The 21,459-nt window shown below is 34.8% G+C and overlaps 1 protein-coding gene across 6 annotated transcripts in view; it reads left to right on the top strand.

The window, feature by feature from the left end:
- Positions 1-21,459, top strand: part of AFG1L (AFG1 like ATPase) — a 197,326-nt gene that overhangs the window by 87,159 nt on the left and 88,708 nt on the right. For all 6 annotated transcript variants that reach the window (XR_011258582.1, XR_011258581.1, XR_011258580.1 and 3 more), the window contains one exon: positions 6,957-7,015. Coding sequence is in view for 3 of the 6 variants with exons in the window: in XM_069598185.1 (XP_069454286.1) it covers positions 6,957-7,015 (59 nt within the window). In the remaining 3 variants the exon portion in view is untranslated. The remainder of the gene's footprint in view (positions 1-6,956; positions 7,016-21,459) is intronic.

Genomic DNA, 21,459 nt, shown 5'->3' with positions numbered 1-21,459 from the left:
GATTTTTAAATCTGTGTTGCTAAACATATTATTGACACTAACAGTGAGAAGGAATGAGCACATAACAACATAGATAAATTTTAGAAAGCTTAGAATGGGTTAAAACAGCAGCAGCAGCAGTATACAAAGGAATATATACTCTATAATTTCATTTTTATGGAGTTTTATATAAGGTTTTTTGGAGAAGGAAATGGCAACCCACTCCAGTACTCTTGCCTGGAGAATCCCATGGAGGGAGGAGCCTGGTAGGCTACAGTCCATGGGGTTGCAAAGAGTTGGACACGACTGAGCGACTTCACTCACTTTTTATATAAGGTTTTAGAAATGGCAACCCATTCCAGTACTCTTGCCTGGAAAATTCCATGGACTGAAAGGCTCCTCAGAGCCTGGTAGGCTACAGTCCATGGGGTCACAAAGAGTCGGACATGACTGAGCAACTTCACTTTACTTTTACTTTGAAGACTTTAGTATATAAAATCAAGTGATATTAGATATATCACCGTCAAGTGATATTAGACTGTTTCAGGTATAGTATAAGAACTTACCATAGTATATACCCATTTTTCTTCTTCCAACCTTTGTGCCATTGTTTCCATACACTTTACTTCCATGTTATAAATCCCACAATATATTGCTATCATTTTAGCTTTAAATTATTGTCTTTTAAAAAGATTTAGATAATAATTTTTAAAAGGCTCATATTTGTCCAGAGTTGCCATTTCTGGTGCTCTTTACTCGTTTATGTGTTCGAGGGTTCCATCCAATATTATTTGTCCCTGAGGACTTCTTTAAATGATTTCTTATAGTTTTGGTGTTTTGGGAATGAATGCTTTCAGCCTTTGTATGTCACAAAAAGTCCCTACTTAAGAAGATATTTTTATACAGGGTAGGATCATATGTTGACGGTTTTGTTTCTTTTCTTTTGACCTTTAAAAATGTTGCTCCACTGTTCTGGCTTGTGTTGTTTCAAGTGAGAAGTTACTATCATTCTAATCCTTCTGTATGTAATGCATCTCTTTTTTCTCTCTGTGCTTCCTTTGGCTATTTTCTATTGCTATGATCTAAAGCTCACTAATATTTTCTTCTACAGTATCTAATCTGCTGTTATTCCCATCCAGCATATTTTTTGTCTCACATATTATAGTTTCCATCTTGAAAAATTCTTCTTTGGTTTAAAAAAAATATTTTCCATGTCTTTTGATATGCTTGCTCTTCCAGCTGCTTGAACACATAGAATATAGCAAAACTGTTTTAATGCTCTTTTCTTCTAAATTTATTATCTGTGTCATTCCTTGGTCTGTTTCTGTTGACTGATTTTTTTTCTTTTTGTTCTGGGCCATATTTTCCAGTTTTCCTGCATGCCCGGTATTTTTTTTTTTATTAGATGTCAAACAATATGAATTTTACTTGATTGGATATTGGATATTTTTATATCCCTATATACATTCTTGAGCTCTATTCTCTTTCTTACAAACAATTTGATTCTTTTAGCTATTGCTTTTAAATTTTGTATGGCAGGACTAGAGCATATTTAGTCTAGGACTGATTTTTCTTGCTACTGAGATAAATCCCTTCTCAATATTCTGCTCCGTACCCTGTAAATTTAGAAGTTTTCTAGTCTGTCTGGTAGAGACAGGCACTATTCCTAGCCATGTGTGAGCGTCAGGGATGGTTTCCTTGAGTACTTTCGAATGATTCTTCTCTTGGCTTTAGGTAGCTTCCTCACACATATATGCTGATCAGTACTCACCTGGGGACTCAGCTGGGACCCTCAGCAGGTCTTAAGCACTTTTTCACTGAGCAGCTCTCTTTTCTCTGGTACACTGACTGCCCTGTGAACTCTAGCTACTTTTTCTTCCCTAGAGTCTCACCCATCTCCTCAGTTGGGGAATCTGAGCCAGGCTTTGCTTGGGTTCCCCTTCCTTGTGCATAAATGCTTAAGTTTCCTATTTTCCAGGCACAAAGTGCATAAGTTTCCTATTCTCAGAGAGAACTGTCCCTTTTTTTCTGGTGTCCGGTGTTTATACAAAGCTGTGCTGACCAGGACTAGCATTATGGAATGCCACTGTTGAAGTCTGCCCGCAATAGTGTATTCAAGGAAAGTTTGTTAGAAAATGTAGATTTGAGCAGTAGATTGTATAGAAAAGAAAGTCATGTCATGAGCTGGGCTCACTCTTCTGCCTGGGATACCCTTCCTTTCTCTCTGCTTGGTGGCCCCCTGATTATTTTTCCAAGGTACTCTAGTCCCGTTGTTACCTGCAAAGCTGCCTTTGAACCCAGATGAGATGAATAGTTCTCATTCTTTATGTTATGTTTATACCTTGTATCATGGTTATGTCTGTCAGCTGCAACAAGTCCAACAGGTCACACTGTGGTTCTGAAAAATCTAGTAGTTTTAGCCTCATTAAAGATCTTCCTCTGAAATTTCAACATATACCAGTTACTAGCTGGAAATCACGGAGAAGGCAATGGCAACCCTCTCCAGTACTCTTGCCTGGAAAATCCCATGGACAGAGGAGCCTGGTAGGATGCAGTCTATGGGGTCACTAAGAGTCAGGGACGACTGAGCGACTTCACTTTTGCTTTTCACTTTCATGCATTGGAGGAGGAAATGGCAACCCACTCCAGTGTTCTTGCCTGCAGAATCCCAGGGACAGGGGAGCCTGGTGGGCTGCTGTCTATGGGGTTGCACAGAGTCGGACATGACTGAAGTGACTTAGCAGCAGCAGCAGCTGGAAATCAGCAAATTATTTTAAAAAATCTGAGTGTCAGTTTCTTTGTCTGTAAAATGGAGGTAGAAATATTTGCTGTGTAGGATTATTAAGATTATCGTTTGTGTGAAATGTCTAGCAAATTGCCTGACTCCTGCTAGGTATTCTGTAGATGCTAGTTCCTTCTTTTATTTATTTTTTGTCCTCAGCAGTCATTTCAGTGCAAATAATAGGAATACATGAATGTATGTTGAATTGATTATAAAATTGTAATATGCCATCAGATGGACATATTTAATTCGCTATAATATCTGCACATTTGGTATAATATTATTTGAACTCCAGTTAGACTTTTTAAAAGAAGCCGAGTAGCTCTTCCTGCTTAAATGGCCTAAAGATGCCATTTTGTTTTAATCTACACTAAAACAGGCATCTCCTGGAAGGGTAAACCAGATTGGTTCCATAGAGTCATATAAGTATTTTATGTTAATTTTTAGGAAAACTCCTTTTAATTACCTATCATAAGTTTTTCTTACTCAAAACCCCTATTTCTTATATATATAGATGTTATTCATCCTGGTCGTTTTGACACTGGATTTTAAGGAAAAGATCTACATGTCTGTGGGCATCTCCAAAGTATTTATGTAGATCCTTGTAATTACTTTAAAAGTCCTCTTTGCATGTATTTCATCTGTAAGTATTATTACAGTTATTCACTGTGGAGAATGTAGAGGTCCTTATACCATTCTCAAAAAATGAATGTCCCATGATTCCAGTACTCTGTCTTGTAAGACCAAGTGCTCATTTAGCTCTGGTTAGTGATCATTTAAAAATTGTAGGCAAGAACTTCTGTTGAATTTTAAAATGCTCTTTAGTAAATAATGACAAATGTTGATTTAAATGTATTATAAAATCTTTATGTCTAAGAAAAATAATATTAAACAACTAAATATTTAAAATTCTGGTAGCTAAATAACATTTCAAGAGATGTATCTATTGTATTGATAATTAGCATAATATTTGAATTGCAAAAAACTCTTCAGTTTAACAAGTACAGTCCTTTTTCACTTAAGTGTCCTATAAAAACCTAAAGGTTTTCAAGCCAAATGAATTCTGTTTAGAATTTTGTTTAGAAAATACTTCCCAGATCATGAAGTTTGAATTATATATCCTTTTAAAGGCTGATTTTTTTAAAGTTAAACCTTTAAACTTTAATCTCAAGATTTAAAGGCATTATTATTGTACTTTAATTTAGCTCAGTGGAAATCTTTTAATCAAGAATATTACAAGTGGGCCTTTACATTTCTCATTGCCATTAACCTTCTGAATGGTGCATCCCTATTAAACTACATCTTGCATGAATGCATGCTAAGTTGCTTCAGTTGTGTCCGGACACTTTGTGACCCCAGGACTGTGGACTGTGGCCTGCCAGGGTCCTCTGTCCATGGAATTCTCCAGGCAAGAATACTGGAGTGGGTTGCCTTGCCCTTCTCCAGAAACTACATCTTAGGGTGTACCCTATATGTCCATTCAAAAAGATTTCGTGAGTAAGACCAAAAGCCAAAAAGTACTTAACATAGATAAACTTTCATTAGTGTAATATTTTGATTTTAATTCTGTAACATTTCATTTTTTTAATATTCACTAGTGTTGTATATGTTTTTTCCCTAATAAATTTTTGAAGAGCTTATTAAGTCATAACTGACATACAATAAATGGCATGTTTTTAAAGGATACAATAATAATACAATATTACAATAATAATATAATAATTGAGGACTTTCCTGGTGGCTCAGACGGTAAAGCGTCTGTCTACAATGCGGGAGACCTGGGTTTGAGCCTTGAGTTGGGAAGATCCTCTGGAGAAGGAAATGGTAATCCACTCCAGTACTCTTGCCTGGAAAATCCCGTGGACGGAGGAGCCTGGTAGGCTACAGTCTCTGGGGTCGCAAAGAGTTGGACACTGCTGAGCGACTTCACTTTCACTTTCAATACAATAATAGTGACATAGGTATACATTTGTGAAATCACCACCATAATCAATATAGTTAACATTTCCATCACATCCCCAATGTTCCTCCTTCCTTTTTTCATCTCTCCCTGCCATCGCTGTCCCAATCTGTCCCTTCTCGAGAAAACTGATTTGCTTTGTATTGCTATAGATGAGTCAGCTTTCTGTAGAGTTTTTATACATGGGATCACACATTCTGGTACTCTTTTTTTACTTCCTTTACTCGGTATACTTATTTTAAGATCCATCTATTTTTTGGTATGCATAAATGGTTTGTCTTTTTTGTTGCTGAGTACTGTTTCACTATGCAAACGTGCCACAATTTGTCCATTCACCTAGTGATGGCCATCTGGATTCCTTCCAGTTTTTGGCTGTTTCAGATAAAGCTACAGTTTCTAGCTGTTATGATAGAGCTGCTGTAAACATTGTGTGTGTTTAAAAATTATTTCATTTTTGATTTTTACTACTTACTGGCAATCATGACCGTTGACTCTTTATCATATAGCAATATTTTTATGCACATTCCCTAGCAATTTTATAATTAGGGAAGACTATGAAAACATTTTATTTTAAACCCATTTCCTACATTTTACCCATTTTACTCATTTGAGGTATTGATTATAGGAAAAAAAGATCTCATTTTGAATTTTGAGATCCTCACAGTCTGGCTAGCATTATCTTACTTTTTGTAATATCACTATATAAAAATTTTAAATGTAGCTGAATTTAAAGCCTATAGTCCTTAATTAACCAAAGAGCTGATGCAAATACTTTCTTCGCTATAATGATGTTATGATGAATATTTTTCTAAAGAGAATAAACGTTTTCTAATGACCATATTTTATTTCCAGAAATAAGTGCTGCAGTTGAAATCTTAGTTATCAGATTTTCTTTAAACAAGAAAATATAGAAAGGAGCCCATAATGCAATACTTAAAAAGGAAAATTGAGACATTAACTTGTAATTTTTATCATTTGGAAGACTTTACTGTTATTTTTATACTTTTTTATTTTTTAAATCTTATTACTTTATAGAGTTGACTTTTAAAAGGAGTGCTTTATTTAGTTTGGCTGTGCCATGCAGCTTGTGGGATCTTAGTTCCCCTACCAGGGATTGAACTTGGGCCCTCGGCAGTGAGAGCATAGAGTCTTAACCACTGGACTGCCAGGGAATTTTGTAAAAGGAATGTTTAATATGCAATAAAATTTCAACCTTCTGAAAAAATATTCCAAGTCTTCATTTTTAACAAAAAGTATGCGAAGCTTAAAATTTGTTTCCTCATTCCTACTTACTGGCCCTTAATAGTGTGTGTTTATGTGTGTGTATGTGTGTATGAGCATATACCGTGGCACATATATAAAGCACCATTCTAAGATAGCAAAAACTACCTGTTGATGATATAGAACTTTGTTAAATTTAGAGTCTATTAAGAATGGAGTTTTAATCTTTAGGTAGTTCCTTTTTTCCTTCGATTTTTGCTGTGCTGGGTCTTTATTGTAGTGCACAGGCTTTTCTGTGGTTGCAGCACGTGGGCTCAGAGTTATGGCATGCAGGTTCTCTAGTTGTGGCACGCAGGCTCAGTTGCCCTGTGGTATGTGGAATCTTAGTTCCCTGACCAGGGATTGAACCTGCATACCTGCATTGGAAGGCAGATTCTTAACCATTGTACCACTAAGGAAGTCGTTAGGTAGTTTCTTTTAAAGCAGAGTATCCCTAATGTTATTTACTTTCATGGCGAATATATAACTTTGACACAAATACATACACAGTTCCATCTATTGGTGTGTGTTCTTAAAAGGCACTGTATTTACACAGTTTTCTGTACTGAGACCTTTTATTATGGGTGAGGTAAGGGGGATATAATTTGTTTCCTGATAGAATCTAGGTGTTCAAATATTAATAATTTTAAATAGATCATCTTTTTACATTGAGTTATTGATGTAGGATAATTTGTGATATCATCCAGATTTTTTGCTTGCATTTTATTATAGTTTAAAGCTAATTTGGTCGAAGATCTTTTGATGTTCTTTCTATGATTGTTAATTTTTTATTTTATTATTAAGAACATAATAAATTTTGTATAGTACCAGAATAGAGACGAATTTTGGTTATGTTTATTCTCCTTCACTTCTTTATCTTTTTCATCAGTAGAAAGCTTTATTTGCTAGGCTAAAATATAACCTAACATTATGATTTAGGCCAAGTGAAAAGCTAATACTAATTTTTTCTTTCAGATCTCTATAAAAATGGACTCCAAAGAGCTAATTTTGTCCCATTCATAGCTGTCCTGAAGGTAAGAAAAATCACTTACTTGTCTTTAGTGACTAATATCATATTGATTGGTAATCAAGGACTTTTACGGTATCACTATAGTCTTGTATTCAAGTAGAATTTATTTTGATATTTATAGTAATAGTTAAAGATACTAAAGAAGAAAGAAATCTTTTTTATATAGTATTCATCAATTTGTATGCAGGAAAAATTGCAAAATATGGTATAAATTATTGTCTAGCTGAAACATTTGATAGTTTGCATTTTATGAATTTTAATTTGAGGTTTGCTCATATATATTATAGTGGAATGTTTGAACTTATACATTGGTTTCTGAAAAAATATTTAATGTTTCTTGTTTCCTTCTGGTTAATGGCCATTAACATGTTTTCCCAGCTATTAAAGTTGCTATTTTAGAGTAGCATTATTACAAAAATATTCTAATATATTTAAATGTGATTGCCATCAAGTTATCATGAAATTATGTCAAGTTGAGGCACATAGTTTAAATATTTGTGTGTATCATCACTGCAAAGAGTTTAAAATAGTCTTCATTACAATATGATTAAGAATAAAGTAGCCACCTTTTTCACTGTTAATTTAAATAATGTTTAATGTAATTATTTAATAGTCATTCTACCAGTATTTATTGGGAACCTACTATGTGCAAAGTACTACATTAGGTATAATGGATAATATAATCATTAAGTAAGTTGTGTTTCTTGCAAGTCATTTATAATCTAGTTGGGTATATACTATGTACCCAAATACCTCTAACACAAAGCAGAATGTGATAAGTATCAGAAAGAAGCACATATGCCCAAATATAATTCCTGTAATTCTCAGGCACATTTTTCACTGTCCATAAAAGCATATCCAAAGAAAGGATAGAACTGTATTTTTTTTTAAGGACATAAAACTCAAAAATTCTTACCAAGAAGGAGGAGTAAAAACATTTATCTTCAAATATTTTGAAGATGTAGTCAGACAATCTTTTTGAAATATACTTCAGTGGGAGCTATTGTTAGTACAGTTGTTAGTGCCAAACTTTATTCCCTGTGCTATCCAAACATCTGTTTCCTTGACCAGTTTTAGGCTCCCAGAGGATTTTATTTTTTCTGAGATACTTATAGATGTAGGAAAAAGTACTTTTTGAAGATTTATGCTGTTAACAATTTTTCCCCTTTATATTCTTATTTTATATTTGAGGAGAAGGTAGATTTGCAGTATTTTCTCCACCTAGAAATCTAAAGTAATGTGGTGTATGTAGATACCAAAACATAAACAGGGAAGCTAAGAAAAATAGATGCTAAAAATAGTTTCTTCATGAAGCATAAAACACACAAAGTATAAAGAGAAGACTCACAGAATGTAACAAATTAAAAGGTTCTCAGACATCTTTGTAGCTGTACATTTTTTAAAACCCCAAACCTTAGTTTTTGTGATAGTTTAACATATCATTGCTAACAGGCAACAAAAATTGGCCAGGTTGAATTTAATTCCTTCCTACCCTTAATTTTTTTTTCTTTTTGTTATTTGGAAACTCAGAGCCATATTTTTCCATAGATACAAAAATATAAATGGCATAACTGTAAAAACAAAGAAAAAAGAAAGCAATGATGGGAATGTCTTTCTCTCCCATGTTTAGAAGATTTGTTAAGTAAATTATAGTATAGTCACATGAGGGGATATAGTATAGTTATTTAGAATGACATTTTCAAAAATAGTGTGATAATGTAGAATAATGCTCAAGGATAATATGAGTGGAAAAATACAATGTAAGTATATCTATTAGTCTTCTTGGAAATAATATACATACATAGAAAATACTGAAAATAAATATCCCGAAATGTAAACAGAACTTTTTTTCTGAATGATAAGATTGTAGATGATTAAAATTATCTGTTTTAGACCTTTCAAAGATTTCTGGAATGATATTTAATTATTTTTATAATAAAAACTTTTTAGTATATTTTTACCCACCCTTCCTAGAAAATCAGCAGACCTGAATAAGACTACCCATATTCAAAACTGAGAAATATAGCAGAAGGTAAAATGAACTGAACATGGGTTCCATGCAGAGACTATTAAAAAAATGAAATGGCAGCAATAAGAAGGAAGTATCAGGAATAGATGGGGGAGAGGTAGGCATGAACTAAACAAGTAAAAAAACATGAAAACTTGCTTTAGAAGAATTATCCCAGGAAATGGGAGATTTTTTTCAGTTAAAACTTTGCTATATTTTAAAAGAAACTAAAGTTATGGTACCAATGAAATAAGAAACCAGAGATGAAAAACTGTAAGATTAGATGAAAAATAAGCTGGCAGAGCTAAGAAAAGACTGAAGGCAGACCCATTAAAAAGTGAAAAGCATCTTACTAAAAGCAAGTCAATGAATCAACACTACTGAAAATAAAACCAGTGATAAAGAGATCGGACTTATGAAAAGAAATCACACAAAATGAAGCCAAAATAGTCAGAAATTAAAAACTATTACAGAGAAGGTGTTAGTATGGAAACTTAGACAACAGATCAAATATTCACATAATTTGTATTTCTAAAAAAGAAAACATAAAGATAAAATAGAATAATGTGCTGTTCTGGTGTAAAACTAAAAGGATAGAGAATCCTACAATAATATAGAAGAAGAACCAATGGGAAAAAAAATCAAGCTGGACTGAGACTTTTTCACCTAAAGTTTGTTCTGGAATAGTGTAGAATAGTTTGCACTAAATTGAAAAAGAATAGATGTGCCCTCTTGTCAACTGCACTGTTATGAAAATCCAAGCCCAAAATGTGTATTTTTGGATATATGGTAATTCAAAAATTGCAATTCTCATGAAGCTTCCTGAACAAACTAAGATTTTTCCTTACCAGTAAAAAATAATAACTTATTAATGGAGATATTATGGTAAGAATATATTGGTGGTGGTCACTGAATTTGATTAATTAGTGTCTTGGGTATTGTCTACAATCAGACAATAAAGTTGTTTTTTTTTTCATTTCATGTGTGAACTTCTGTAATTAAGTTAACTACAGAATGCAGAGTATAAAAAAGAGACCTCAGCCCACACTAGCAGTTTGAGTAGAGGACATGGCACATGTCAGGAGTATTTCCAAAGAGCAGGTTATGAAAAATTAGTTACCAGACAAAGCACAAAAGGGCGTTCAACATAGAGGAAAAAGCATATGGGAAAAGCATGAAAATTACATAGATTAAAAATGTTGTGCTTAATACTTAGCTCATTGAATTTTCATAGAATAGTAACTACTGTTCTTCTGTTTACTTGACGTTTGGGATTTTATTTAAAACTCAGATTTCCTTTGCCCAAAATAAAAGCAGAGTATGTTTTGTATTGTATGTAAGTATATTAAAAAAAACATTTTGGCAGTTAACATTTCCTTATTTATATAAAAGGATGGTTAATATTATGATTATTGTGCCTCCTTGAAACTTCATGTCACTTAATATTTGATTTTGATGATTTATTCTTGAAGAATCTTTGTCGTGATTTTAATAAAACCTAGGCAATTCTTTTTAAGTACATGAACAGATATAGTTGTGAAAGCATTTTTCGGTATCTACATAGCACCAATTTATAAAATTAAATACATCTGTCTCAGTCTCTGCACTGCAGTATTTTAGAGTAGACTGATAATCTATACCAGGGGTTAATAAACTACAGACAGTGGTCAAATCTCGCTTGTGCCTGTTTTGGTAAATAAAGTTTTATTGAAAAGCTTAATGCGCATTTCTTTATATGTTATCTATTTCTATTTTCTGACTGTGGTTGCAGAGTTGTGTAATTGTGGCAGAGAAGTATGGTCTTTAAAGCCTGAAATGTTTACTCTCTGGCTCTTTAAAGAATTTTTTACCCCTAATCTATGCAATATACAAAGGACAGAGAGACAAACAACTGTTAAAAATAACACTAAGTAGCACTTGTTTTCTATAAACTTGTTTTATATGGTGGAAAACGTGTGTCAGCATAGATTCATTAGTAGGTCTTGGAGAAGGTGACATTTTGAGAACTTGCTGGATAAACAGTTGACTGAAGGGAGAATGCTTGATGAACTAAAGGCAAGAGTGTGGTCCAGCTTTAGCCTCAAATAATTTGGTAACCTGAGAAATATCAGCTTTGTTAGAATGTCTTCTGTTGTATACATTTAAAAAGAATAATGTCTTACTTTAAACATAATCTCACTGCATTGCATGCATTATTTGAAACTACTGAGGTTAAAAGAAAACGGGGACCAATTGATATTTTGATCCTAAGAAAGTTTCTTGCGTTAATTTCATCTAGACTATTATTGGCCTCCTTGATAAATGGATTGCCTGGCAAACACTGCTCTTCCCATTTGGTCAAATCTTGCACTCTATCATATTTTGGAGGATGTTTTCTGTTTGGGTTAAAAAAAAATCTCTCTGTTCACTCCATCACTTACACCCACATCAACCATTTTGTTTGATTCATTCTGTACTGAGTCCTGAAAAAGATAAATGCTATCATAATTTTTAGAGTTAAAAAAAATCTCCATGTGAATTTCATTAACTTTCTTTTTATGATTTGCTTATTTCATTTAACAGTATGGACAAATCTAAAATAATTCCCCTTGGGAGATATTCTTATGGAATATAAAAATGTAGTGTTTTTGCCACAGGGTGACAGATTCTATTGTCAATAATATAGCACTTTAACTCTCATTGATAGTAACATTTTAGAAAACTATTTCTTAAGTTTTTTATTTCTGTTTAAAATTAAGTGAGTTAGATGATTAATAGATTATTGAAATGATAACTGTAAGTTGATCAAAAATAACCAGCAAGGGATTCAACAGTATAATTTTCTCTTTGATGAGTGTCAGATGAAGAAATTAGAAAAAAACAAGATACTAACATTAACACTTATAAATGTGAATTTTCCCTTTCCTGATGAAGAGTTGCCCCTTTGGAAAACATCATAATCTGCTTTAGTTTAACATTTGTTGAGTTGAAATATGCAGTACATAAAAATACTTTGTAATCTAAGGTAGTAATAGTTTTGTTATTATTACAATTTTTATAATATTTGTTTAATGTTCAAGCAACGACTTCATTTCTTCTACTTGGTTGTTAATGTTTCTAAGCGGTTTTGCATTCTTTATTTAAAACTTAAAATAAATTTAGCTATGTACAAGCATTTGTGGTTTTGTTTCCTGAGGAATTTTTTCTGAGGGATTTTATACCTACTGTGAACTCTTTGAGGCTATTACCATGGTGTGATCTCTAGTTATAAACTAGCAAAATTGTGTATAACCCTTATATAAAGTGCTTCAGTGTTCAGCCTTTGTTCAGCCACCTGCATTAGGATTTGTAGACTTGCTAAGTGTATGTTTGCATTTTTTTCCTGCCACAATTTTCATTTCATTGGTGAAATTGATTTGTCAGTTTGTTCATTACCACTTTCAATACTGGAGCTTTCACAGGGCTAAATAATCAGAATCAGCCTTTGAGGTCAGTGTCAGCCCCACTGACCTCTACTGTGTTGTCACCTGAGTCAGCCTAGCAAGGATTAACCCTTTGTTAGTGTGATAATGTCTTTACTTATGAGTTGGCTTTTTAATGCTTAATATGGAAAGAAACAAAAAACAACAAAAGTAGTAAACTGAACTCCAAAAGTGAAAAGAATTTTGGCTTTCCCTTACAAATCAATGAAGTATTCATTTGAATTTTAGTATTTAATATTTTAAGATATAAAACTTACTATTTGACTTATAAAATATTCCTATAATTACCAAGTTTGAGGCAAATAAAGTATGTAAATTACCTGAGATATTTTTATAAACCTATTTTATATATATTTGAGGAAAAGTATTTTTTAAAAATTGGCTTCAGTATAAGCACTAAGCTTTACATGTAGTAGTGTTTTGTGCTGTGTCCGTGAAATTAATAAGTATCTAGAATAAAAATTGTTGTTATAGGACTTAAAATGTAATTCTTGTCCATCTTCATACCAGAATGTATACCTTCTATTAGTCTGAGCCTACCTATGTAAACGTAACTTGGGGTGTATGCCTTTTAAAATATTATTTCCCATAAATGTCTTATATAAAATGAGAATAATGATTTCCCATGAAATATTTAAATATATATTTGTATCTGTATAATTATGTATAAAATATATATAACTACATATTTATATCAAGCTGGAATATAGCAAGCTATTGCTTATATGTAAAACACGTACTGTTTAGGTCTTGAATTCTCTTCTCAGAATAGTAAATAGTTATTTTTGGTTAAATTACAAGAAATCAATTCTTTGATGACGAAAATGGTTTAAGGGAAGTGTGTCTTAAATATGAATTAGTTGTTTCTTTGACTCATGAGACAAATTAGTTTAATTACATGTGGCAATTTTCTTGGCTAGTGATGTAATGTGAAATAAAATTCTCCCTTTCCCCTCCCTGAAAACTCAAGCCAATTAATAGAACTTTTAAGCTCTTTGTCATAGGCCACCATGGAGGTCTGCAGAGAAGAACTTTAATCCAATAAACATTTCATTTAGATCATGAAAAGAAAGCCTGAGGAGAAACTCCTGTAAGAGAGGGTGTTACTATGATTCCAACCATGAAGAGATGTGAGGAATTTGCCAAATTAACCAAGAGGTCCTCATATTTAACCCATAAATGTGTCAAAACTAACAGAATAATTATTTAATTTGCTTGAACTCTATATTGAGAAAACTCTAAAAAGCCATGACTGTTTTCTTCAAAGCCTTCACTGTTGGGCTGGATGGACAGGGCAAAGGGAGGTTGTGAGAAATCCAGATAGCAAATAACACTGGCCAGAGCTGGTCAGAAAAGGGAATAGATAATTAGACGTAATTAGCGTGTATGAATTGTTGTCTCTCTGCCCTTAGCTTGAATAAATTTTGAAGAAAAAACCCTAGTGGTGAAAATCCTTTGATGTAGGAAGAGTCATTGTGGCTTGGCAGCATAAAGGCAGTGTTTTATACTGCTTACATAATGGTGGTGATACAGAAAGAGTGAATGGATTCGCACTCCCCTGTCTGCTTTATAGCAAGGACTTTTGGATTCTCTTGAAACAAAATGCATCCCAAGTTTTCAGTTGTTAGTAATGAGGTAGCGGCAGACCTCATCAGTGCTCAGAGGAAGCCATCTTTAGCTTTTGTTCAAATCTTAATCTCATTTTTTTTTCCTTTCTGGGAAATCTGTTTTCTTGAATCAAAACTTCTCTTCTCTTCTTTGCTTGTGGCTCCAATAAGAGAGAGGAATAATGATCAAGAAAACGTAATAAAAGAGTCAAACAAAAATTATTACATTAAAGACTTATTTTTTTGTTTTTAATTCCATGTATAAAAGATGCTTATTATATTACTTTTTCCCTCATATTGGTAACATTCTAGCGAGGCTGCTTTATAATATGAGAAAACATATTAGTGATTTTAGATTGACTTTCAAAAGAACTTACTTTTCAAATTGAAATAACACAAAGTAAAATGATACCTATGTTTCTTTTTCCCTGTAGTTAAGCTTTTAAATGGAAGTCAGTTTGGTTTAAAAATGTCACTCAGTAGATTTACCATAAACTTTACTTAACTTGAGGTACTTATTGGAAAGCCAGGTTTGGGAATCTGGTTCTGTATGGATACTCTATATCTACTGCTGGAAACACAAGAAATATCCTTGAGAAAGCATTGCATTTATTTTCAAATTTTCTAAGACCTGAGACAGTACATCATCTAAAATGTAGTAACAATTTATTCAGGTAGTTGACCTATATTACGTTGACTATCTAAAATATTTTTAAAAATTAGTCCTCAGCAAAAAGAGAGATTAGCTATTTCAGAACTCTAGTGTAAATTATGTATTTGGTGGGGGTGGCTAAAACACTTTGCATATTATCTGCAATATCAGAGTAGTATCTCTAAGTTTATATTTCTGATTAATTTTTACCCTGTTCCATCAGCTCTTTTGGAATTGTATTTTTTAAAAATTTGCCCTTCAGATACTTCAGTGCTCAGATTTCCTTCCAATTAATATCCTTCTTTTAACATATTTTATTTAAAAGATTTTCTGCAGTAGTTGTCAGCGATCCATTTCTTAATATGTAATCTATGAATCTATTTTTATAAGTACTGCTTTGCTTTAGTGTATTTTTGTTCTGACATTTTGATTCTGGATAGACTTCTTTCAAGCCACAATGCTCTGAGATGCTTTGGCTACTTAACCCATTTTGCATATTGTGCCATTTGTAGAATAAAGTAGCCTTTTATACTTGAAGTTGATTTGAACTCTGAAAGGCAACACCTGAACATCTCACAAAACTAGATAATTATGGCTGATTGTGTTTTTCAGGTATAGGTCACAGGAAATTCATTTGGGGTAAAGTATGTACAAAGCTAAGAAATATGCAGATTTTCTGTTGTAGGATTGTGTAAAAATTATTTACAGTTAATACTTGCATAAAGGTTAGAAAGGTTGATGAAGTGATATTTAGTTTTGCTTTACTATTCACTGCATGTCAGAATGTAATTATGACTGATTCATGAAACTGTCTTAGAAACGAACCATCTTTATTAAAATGCTGATCAAGATAAGAGCTGACAGTAATAAAGAATAGAACATTTTAGTCTTGTTGCTTTTGAATGATTGCTAATTACCCCAGAGGTCATGTGTAGTGCTTGGTAGGATTCATTGACATTATTTCTTTTAAGTCTGCTGTTTCAACAACATCTGAGCATGAAGACGCAAACTGTGTGCATATTGAACAATAGTTTGGCCAAGTTTTTAAGCCTTCAAGATATCCAAGAAATCTTTTTCTGCTATAGTAAGTTTAGCTTCTTTCTCAAAATTACAGTATTTCAGGGGTGCTTGGTCCAAAATACTTTATATATTTATTTACTACTGATTGTAGTAGCTGATCTATACCTCCCATTTTTAAGTTGGTGTTAACTAGTATATGTAGGTTATTGAGACAATGAATATACAGACAAACACATAAAATTAATAAGAACAAAATGTAGATTGGCACTGAAATTAGACTTAATAGAAAAGACTTCTTAATGTGTAATTAGAATGTACCCTTAATATCTGTGGTTAGTGTTCAATTTGTTTTTGTGGTTATTAAATGTAAATTTTGTAATTTGTTTCTAAAGACAGGTGGAAGTCCTTTTAGTGTATTCCTCAGCCAATAGTGAATGAATAATAATTCCTGGGTTTCATAGATTATAAAGATATAGCTCATCAACTGAATAAACTCTGGCATAATGTCTAAAATAACTTAAATTATTAAAACTCTTAAAACTGAAAGTAGAAGAAACCATGTAGTCATGTCACATATTTACATGGTTTCCATGATATAACAGAAAAAACAATGGATTGAGAAGGCTGTCTATTGTGAACCTGACTCTGTCACTGACTGGGCAAGTTTCAGGTCTTAAGCTAGCTAGTCTACAGAAGTGTGATTCCCCAAGAAGCTCAAATATTACACCTTTGTAAGATAAAATAGAAGATAACAATATTTAGATTTTGACATGCACTTAATAGTGTGTAGTCACTGGAGTTGCAGTGAGGAATATTGTCCCGAGATGAATCCTGCCATCAAGGAAATCAGTCAAATTCTAGTCAAGGAATTAGAAACACCAACAAATAATTATAGGAAAAATAGCATGCTACAGTACAAAATGAGTGAAGAATGATTAACTGTATGTTGGGAGATTATAATGTTAACAGTTATATAAAACAACAGTGTATGAAAATAAAGCCACAAATTCTAAATAAGTTTTCTACCTTCTATACTGCTAGTAATTATGGGGGATGAGTGAATGGAATGGAAATTTATGTCAATTTTGAATGGACTCCTTTTAAGTGTCTACAAATTTCAGAAGGTCAGTGAAACTGGAGCTTTGTTTTGCCTTTAAAAATTTTTAAAAAACTTGTTTTGCTTTCTTTGTGTTTTGTTTTTTGTTTTGTGTGTTTGGCCTTTTAATTTCTCTATTTGGATGTATCACTACCATCATTATTAGTTTAATAATCACGCTTATGATATTATCTTGCTCTAATTGGAATGCAGTAGAGGCTTTCTTGAGAAAACTGCACAAGGTTTAGAAGGGAGAAGGTGAAAGCAGAGGAGGAAAGCTAAAAATAGTTTCAGTATATGTGGGAAGTTACTTGGCATGGAACTAAATAAGGTATGAGTAGGGAGAAGGCAATGGCATCCCACTCCAGTACTCTTGTCTGGAAACTCCCATGGATGGAGGAGCCTGGTGGGCTGCAGTCCATGGGGTTGCTGAGGGTCGGACACGACTGAGCGACTTCACTTTCACTTTTCACTTTCATGCGTTGGAGAAGGAAATGGCAACCCACTCCATTGTTCTACCTGGAGAATCCCAGGGACGGGGGAGCCTGATAGACTGCCATCTCTGGGGTCGCACAGAGTCGGACACGACTGAAGTGACTTGGCGGCAGCAGCAGTGAGAGATGACAAATACAGAACAGAAAATGTACAGAAACTCTTTTTGAGAGAGGAGAAAGGGAGTAGGAAAGGAATTGTGCTCTTAAATTTTAACTGGAGGTTAAGGAGGGCCTATTTAACTTTGGAATATCCTCATTGTGTGTGGAAGGCAGACTGCAAACGCAGGGATATACATGTTAGACATTTTGTAATTTGGGGTTGGTTGTAAATAGGATGATAATTCACACTGTTTAACAACTGGTACAGCACTGACAGACCAATCAGAACAGGCGCTGGCCTATGAACAGTCAGTCCTGTCCTACTGGTATGAGCTAGTGAGTACCCGCCTTGCCTGTAAATAAAAGCATGTATATGTGTGTGTACATACAGGGTGTCAGTTTGAAGGAGAAACATTTATCTTACCACCTTGTGGTGCAGTGGAAGTAACTGACTCATGCCTAAGATCACCCAGCTACTGGCAGAGCCAAGTCTAGGTTTCCTGCTTTTTATTGAGAGTTCTTTCTTCCAAACCATGTTGCACTGTGTGTGTGTGTGTGTGTGTGTATGTATTAACATTATATATTCATTATATTTATATATTATAATCTTACTGTCATTGGATTAATTATATTCTTAGTTGCTTTTATCAATAAGGTACTTTTTATCCTTTATAAAAGTGTAATTTACCTTACTAATCTACCTTTGGTTATATGCAATGATAAATTAAATATAGTGATATCTCAATATTGTTTTAGCTAATAGCTTAAAATTTACTCTTCAGATCTTTTATCAGTGATAAGAATAAGCTGAAAGATTGCATTTGTCTTCTTTCCCTTCCTCTTTTCATCTTCAAATAAAAGTGCTAATGAACAGTGAAGTGACAAAAAGTTGAGCAAATACAATGAAGAAAGAGCAGAACCAGAGTTTAGAATATTTGTAAATGCTGCCCTGGTTACTAAAAGTCTTAATAGTGAACTCTCTGAAAATAGAAATATATTATTGAGGTTTCATTTTTCTTATTATTCTGGAAGTTGTGATTATAGTGTGAATGAATTATATGCATTATGGACTTTGCATATTTATAGTGCAGTTATATATTTTGAGATAGAAAAGTTATTTACCTCTGATTATTTGTTTAGGAGAAGGAAAAATATTGTGGATAAATTTATTCAATTTGAAAAAATAGAGTTTGCAAAACTGCATATATAGTGGGAAGTTCCTGTTCACCTGGGAATGTATTACACAGTTCCTTTTTGTGGGAGAAAATGAAAGCTTCTAGGAGCTGCAGTTTGTATTCGGTAGCAAGCATTGCTTGTGGCTCAGCTGGTAAAGAGAATCTGCCTGGAATGCAGGAGACCTGGGTTTGATCCCTGGATTGGGAAGATCCCCTGGAGAAGGGAAAGGCTATCCACTCCAGTATTCTGGCCTAGAGAATTCCATGCACTGCACAGTCCATGGGGTCGCAAAGAGTCAGACATGACTGAACGACTTTCACTTCGCATGCTTATAAAAAGGATTCCCAAGTACACCCGTGGCGGATTCATGTTGATGTATGGCAAAACCAATACAGTATTGTAAAGTAAAATAAAGTGGAAAAAAAAAAAAAAGGATACTCAAGAGGTATAGGCATCGACTTTTTCTAGTCTGTTGTATGTCATTCTTATGATTTTCTTTTTTTAACTTCTAGAATGAGAACTCTGGTTTTCTTGGATAAAGTAAATAGTGGGAGAACAATGGAATATTAATTAAAATTCTGTTTGTTATGACAAAGCTGGAAATGTATAATAGCTATGATTTCAGTAAGATAGCTATCAGCTTTTTCCAGGCACCACTATTTGGGCACAATACATGGAATTCTGTAAGATCTTTCCTTTTATACAATTTCATGAAAGATAAGTGAATGTGTTAAGTTAAAAAGTCCAAACATCAGTTTAGTGTGTGTGTGTGTGTGTGTGTGTGTGTGTGTGTGTGTGTGTATGTCCTACATATTGAAATCTCCCCCTTCACTACTCTCTCCCCATTTTCTCCCACCTTCCACTCTGACTTCATTACTACTTTCCTCCTCAGGAGTAACCACTCTTAAAAATGGAATGTGGAGAATTGACATCAGCACCAAGGCTAAATAAGAGACCTTGTGTTCATGTTACCCCCTCCACCGCCAATAATTTGGCATCCATCCACAGACAAAAGTAATTTTGTGAGATTCAGCACCATACACCAAGGGACCTGGGAGGACAGTGCCCACCCATCTGTCAGGAAACACATATATAGACCTCTATCTTTGCTGTGGACCCTACAGTGGCCATGAACCAGCTCTAGCCATCCTGACCATGTTCTGGGAGCCCCTGGACACACACAATCACCCAAGAACAAGGGAGAGCTTTTATGGATGTCCAGATTGTTAGTGGAGAAGTCCCAGCACACTGTTGGAGCAAAAACAAGTAAGACTTTGGATTCATTGGAGAGGGTAAGAGAAATACTTTGACTTTTTATCCACATCACTCTCCCGCAGGCAGTGCAGCATGGGGCCAGGAGAGATGATCTTGGATGTGAGCTGTGTGCCTGGAGCATGGGAAGAGGCTGAGAGAGCAGCAGATAGGATTCTAGGAAGGAAGATTCTACTAACTACTTCATGGACGCTTTTAAGAAGCTTGTCTGTCAGCTATGGGGGGCACCTTGCCCACACATCCCCCTCACATGGCCGTGGTCACCCTCAGGGTTTTATGTGCCTCCTCTTATCCCACCCCCCAACTCTGAGACAGGTGCCCTGTGAGTGCCCCTAATGTTGCTAGTGAGAAAGAGCTTTGGCAGATGTTTTGTGAGCATGTTCAGAAAATCAGCCTGAAAATGTGGGCCAGGGAAAGACCACAAATTTGAGCTTTAGTCTTATCTTTGGAAAAACAGAAGGGAGGCTGTCAGCACTAGGCTTGGTGTGTTACAGGATCCAGAGAGGGCATACAAGCTTAAGAGTTCTTCCACAAGAGGGAGCAAGAATCATCAAGTAGTGAGTGAAGTGAAAGTTGCTCAGTCTTTTCTGACTCTTTGCAACCTCATGGACTATATACAGTCTATGGGATTCTCCAGGCCAGAATACTAGAATGGGTACCCTTTCCCTTCTACAGTGGATCTTCCCAACCCAGGGATCGAACCCAGGTCTCCTGCATTGCAGGTGGATTCTTCACCAGCTGAGCCACAGGGAAGTCCAAGAATACTGGCGTGTGTAGCCTATCCCTTCGCCAGCAGATCTTCCTGACCCAGGAATCAAATCAGGGTCTCCTGTGTTGCAGGCGGATTCTTTACCAACTGGCTATCAGGGAAGCCCTGTAGCCTTAGAAGATCTGAGAAAGATCTTAGAAGATCTGAGAAAGCCTCGACATCTCTACTAGGGCTGATGGAAGATATTTCTGTCCTTAAAGCAATTAGTAAACACTAGAGGAGATGACTGGAGAAGGCAATGGCACCCCACTCCAGTACTCTTGCCTGGAAAATCCCATGGATGGAGGAGCCTGGTAGGCTGCAGTCCATGGGGTTGCTAAGAGTCGGACACGACTGAGCAATTTCATTTTCATGCATTGGAGGAGGAAATGCTGACCCACTCCAGTGTTCTTGCCTGGAGAATCCCAGGGATGGGGGAGCCTGGTGGGCTGGGGTCACACAGAGTCAGACAGGACTGAAGCGACGCAGCAGCAGCAGAGGAAATGACTGCTTCACTGGAGAAGGGATAGGTTACCCACTCCAGTATTCTTGGGTGGCCCTTGTGGCTCAACTGGTAAAGAATCTTCCTGCAATGCGGGAGACCTGGGTTCGATCCCTGGGTTGGGAAGATCCCCTGGAGAAGGTAAAGGGTACCCACTCCAGTATTTTGGCCTAGAGAATTCTATGGACTATATAGTCCGTGGGGTCACAAAGAGTCAGACACGACTGAGCATCAGTGAGGCTGAGGAGACGACTGCTACTTAAAATGTGAAGACAGCGCAAAACATCAGGGAACATAAAAAGTTAAGGAAGTG

The sequence above is a fragment of the Ovis canadensis genome, chromosome 8 (assembly GCF_042477335.2).
Source record: "Ovis canadensis isolate MfBH-ARS-UI-01 breed Bighorn chromosome 8, ARS-UI_OviCan_v2, whole genome shotgun sequence".
Classification (NCBI taxonomy): Eukaryota; Metazoa; Chordata; class Mammalia; order Artiodactyla; family Bovidae; genus Ovis; species Ovis canadensis.
This window is presented reverse-complemented; position numbering and strand designations above follow the sequence as displayed.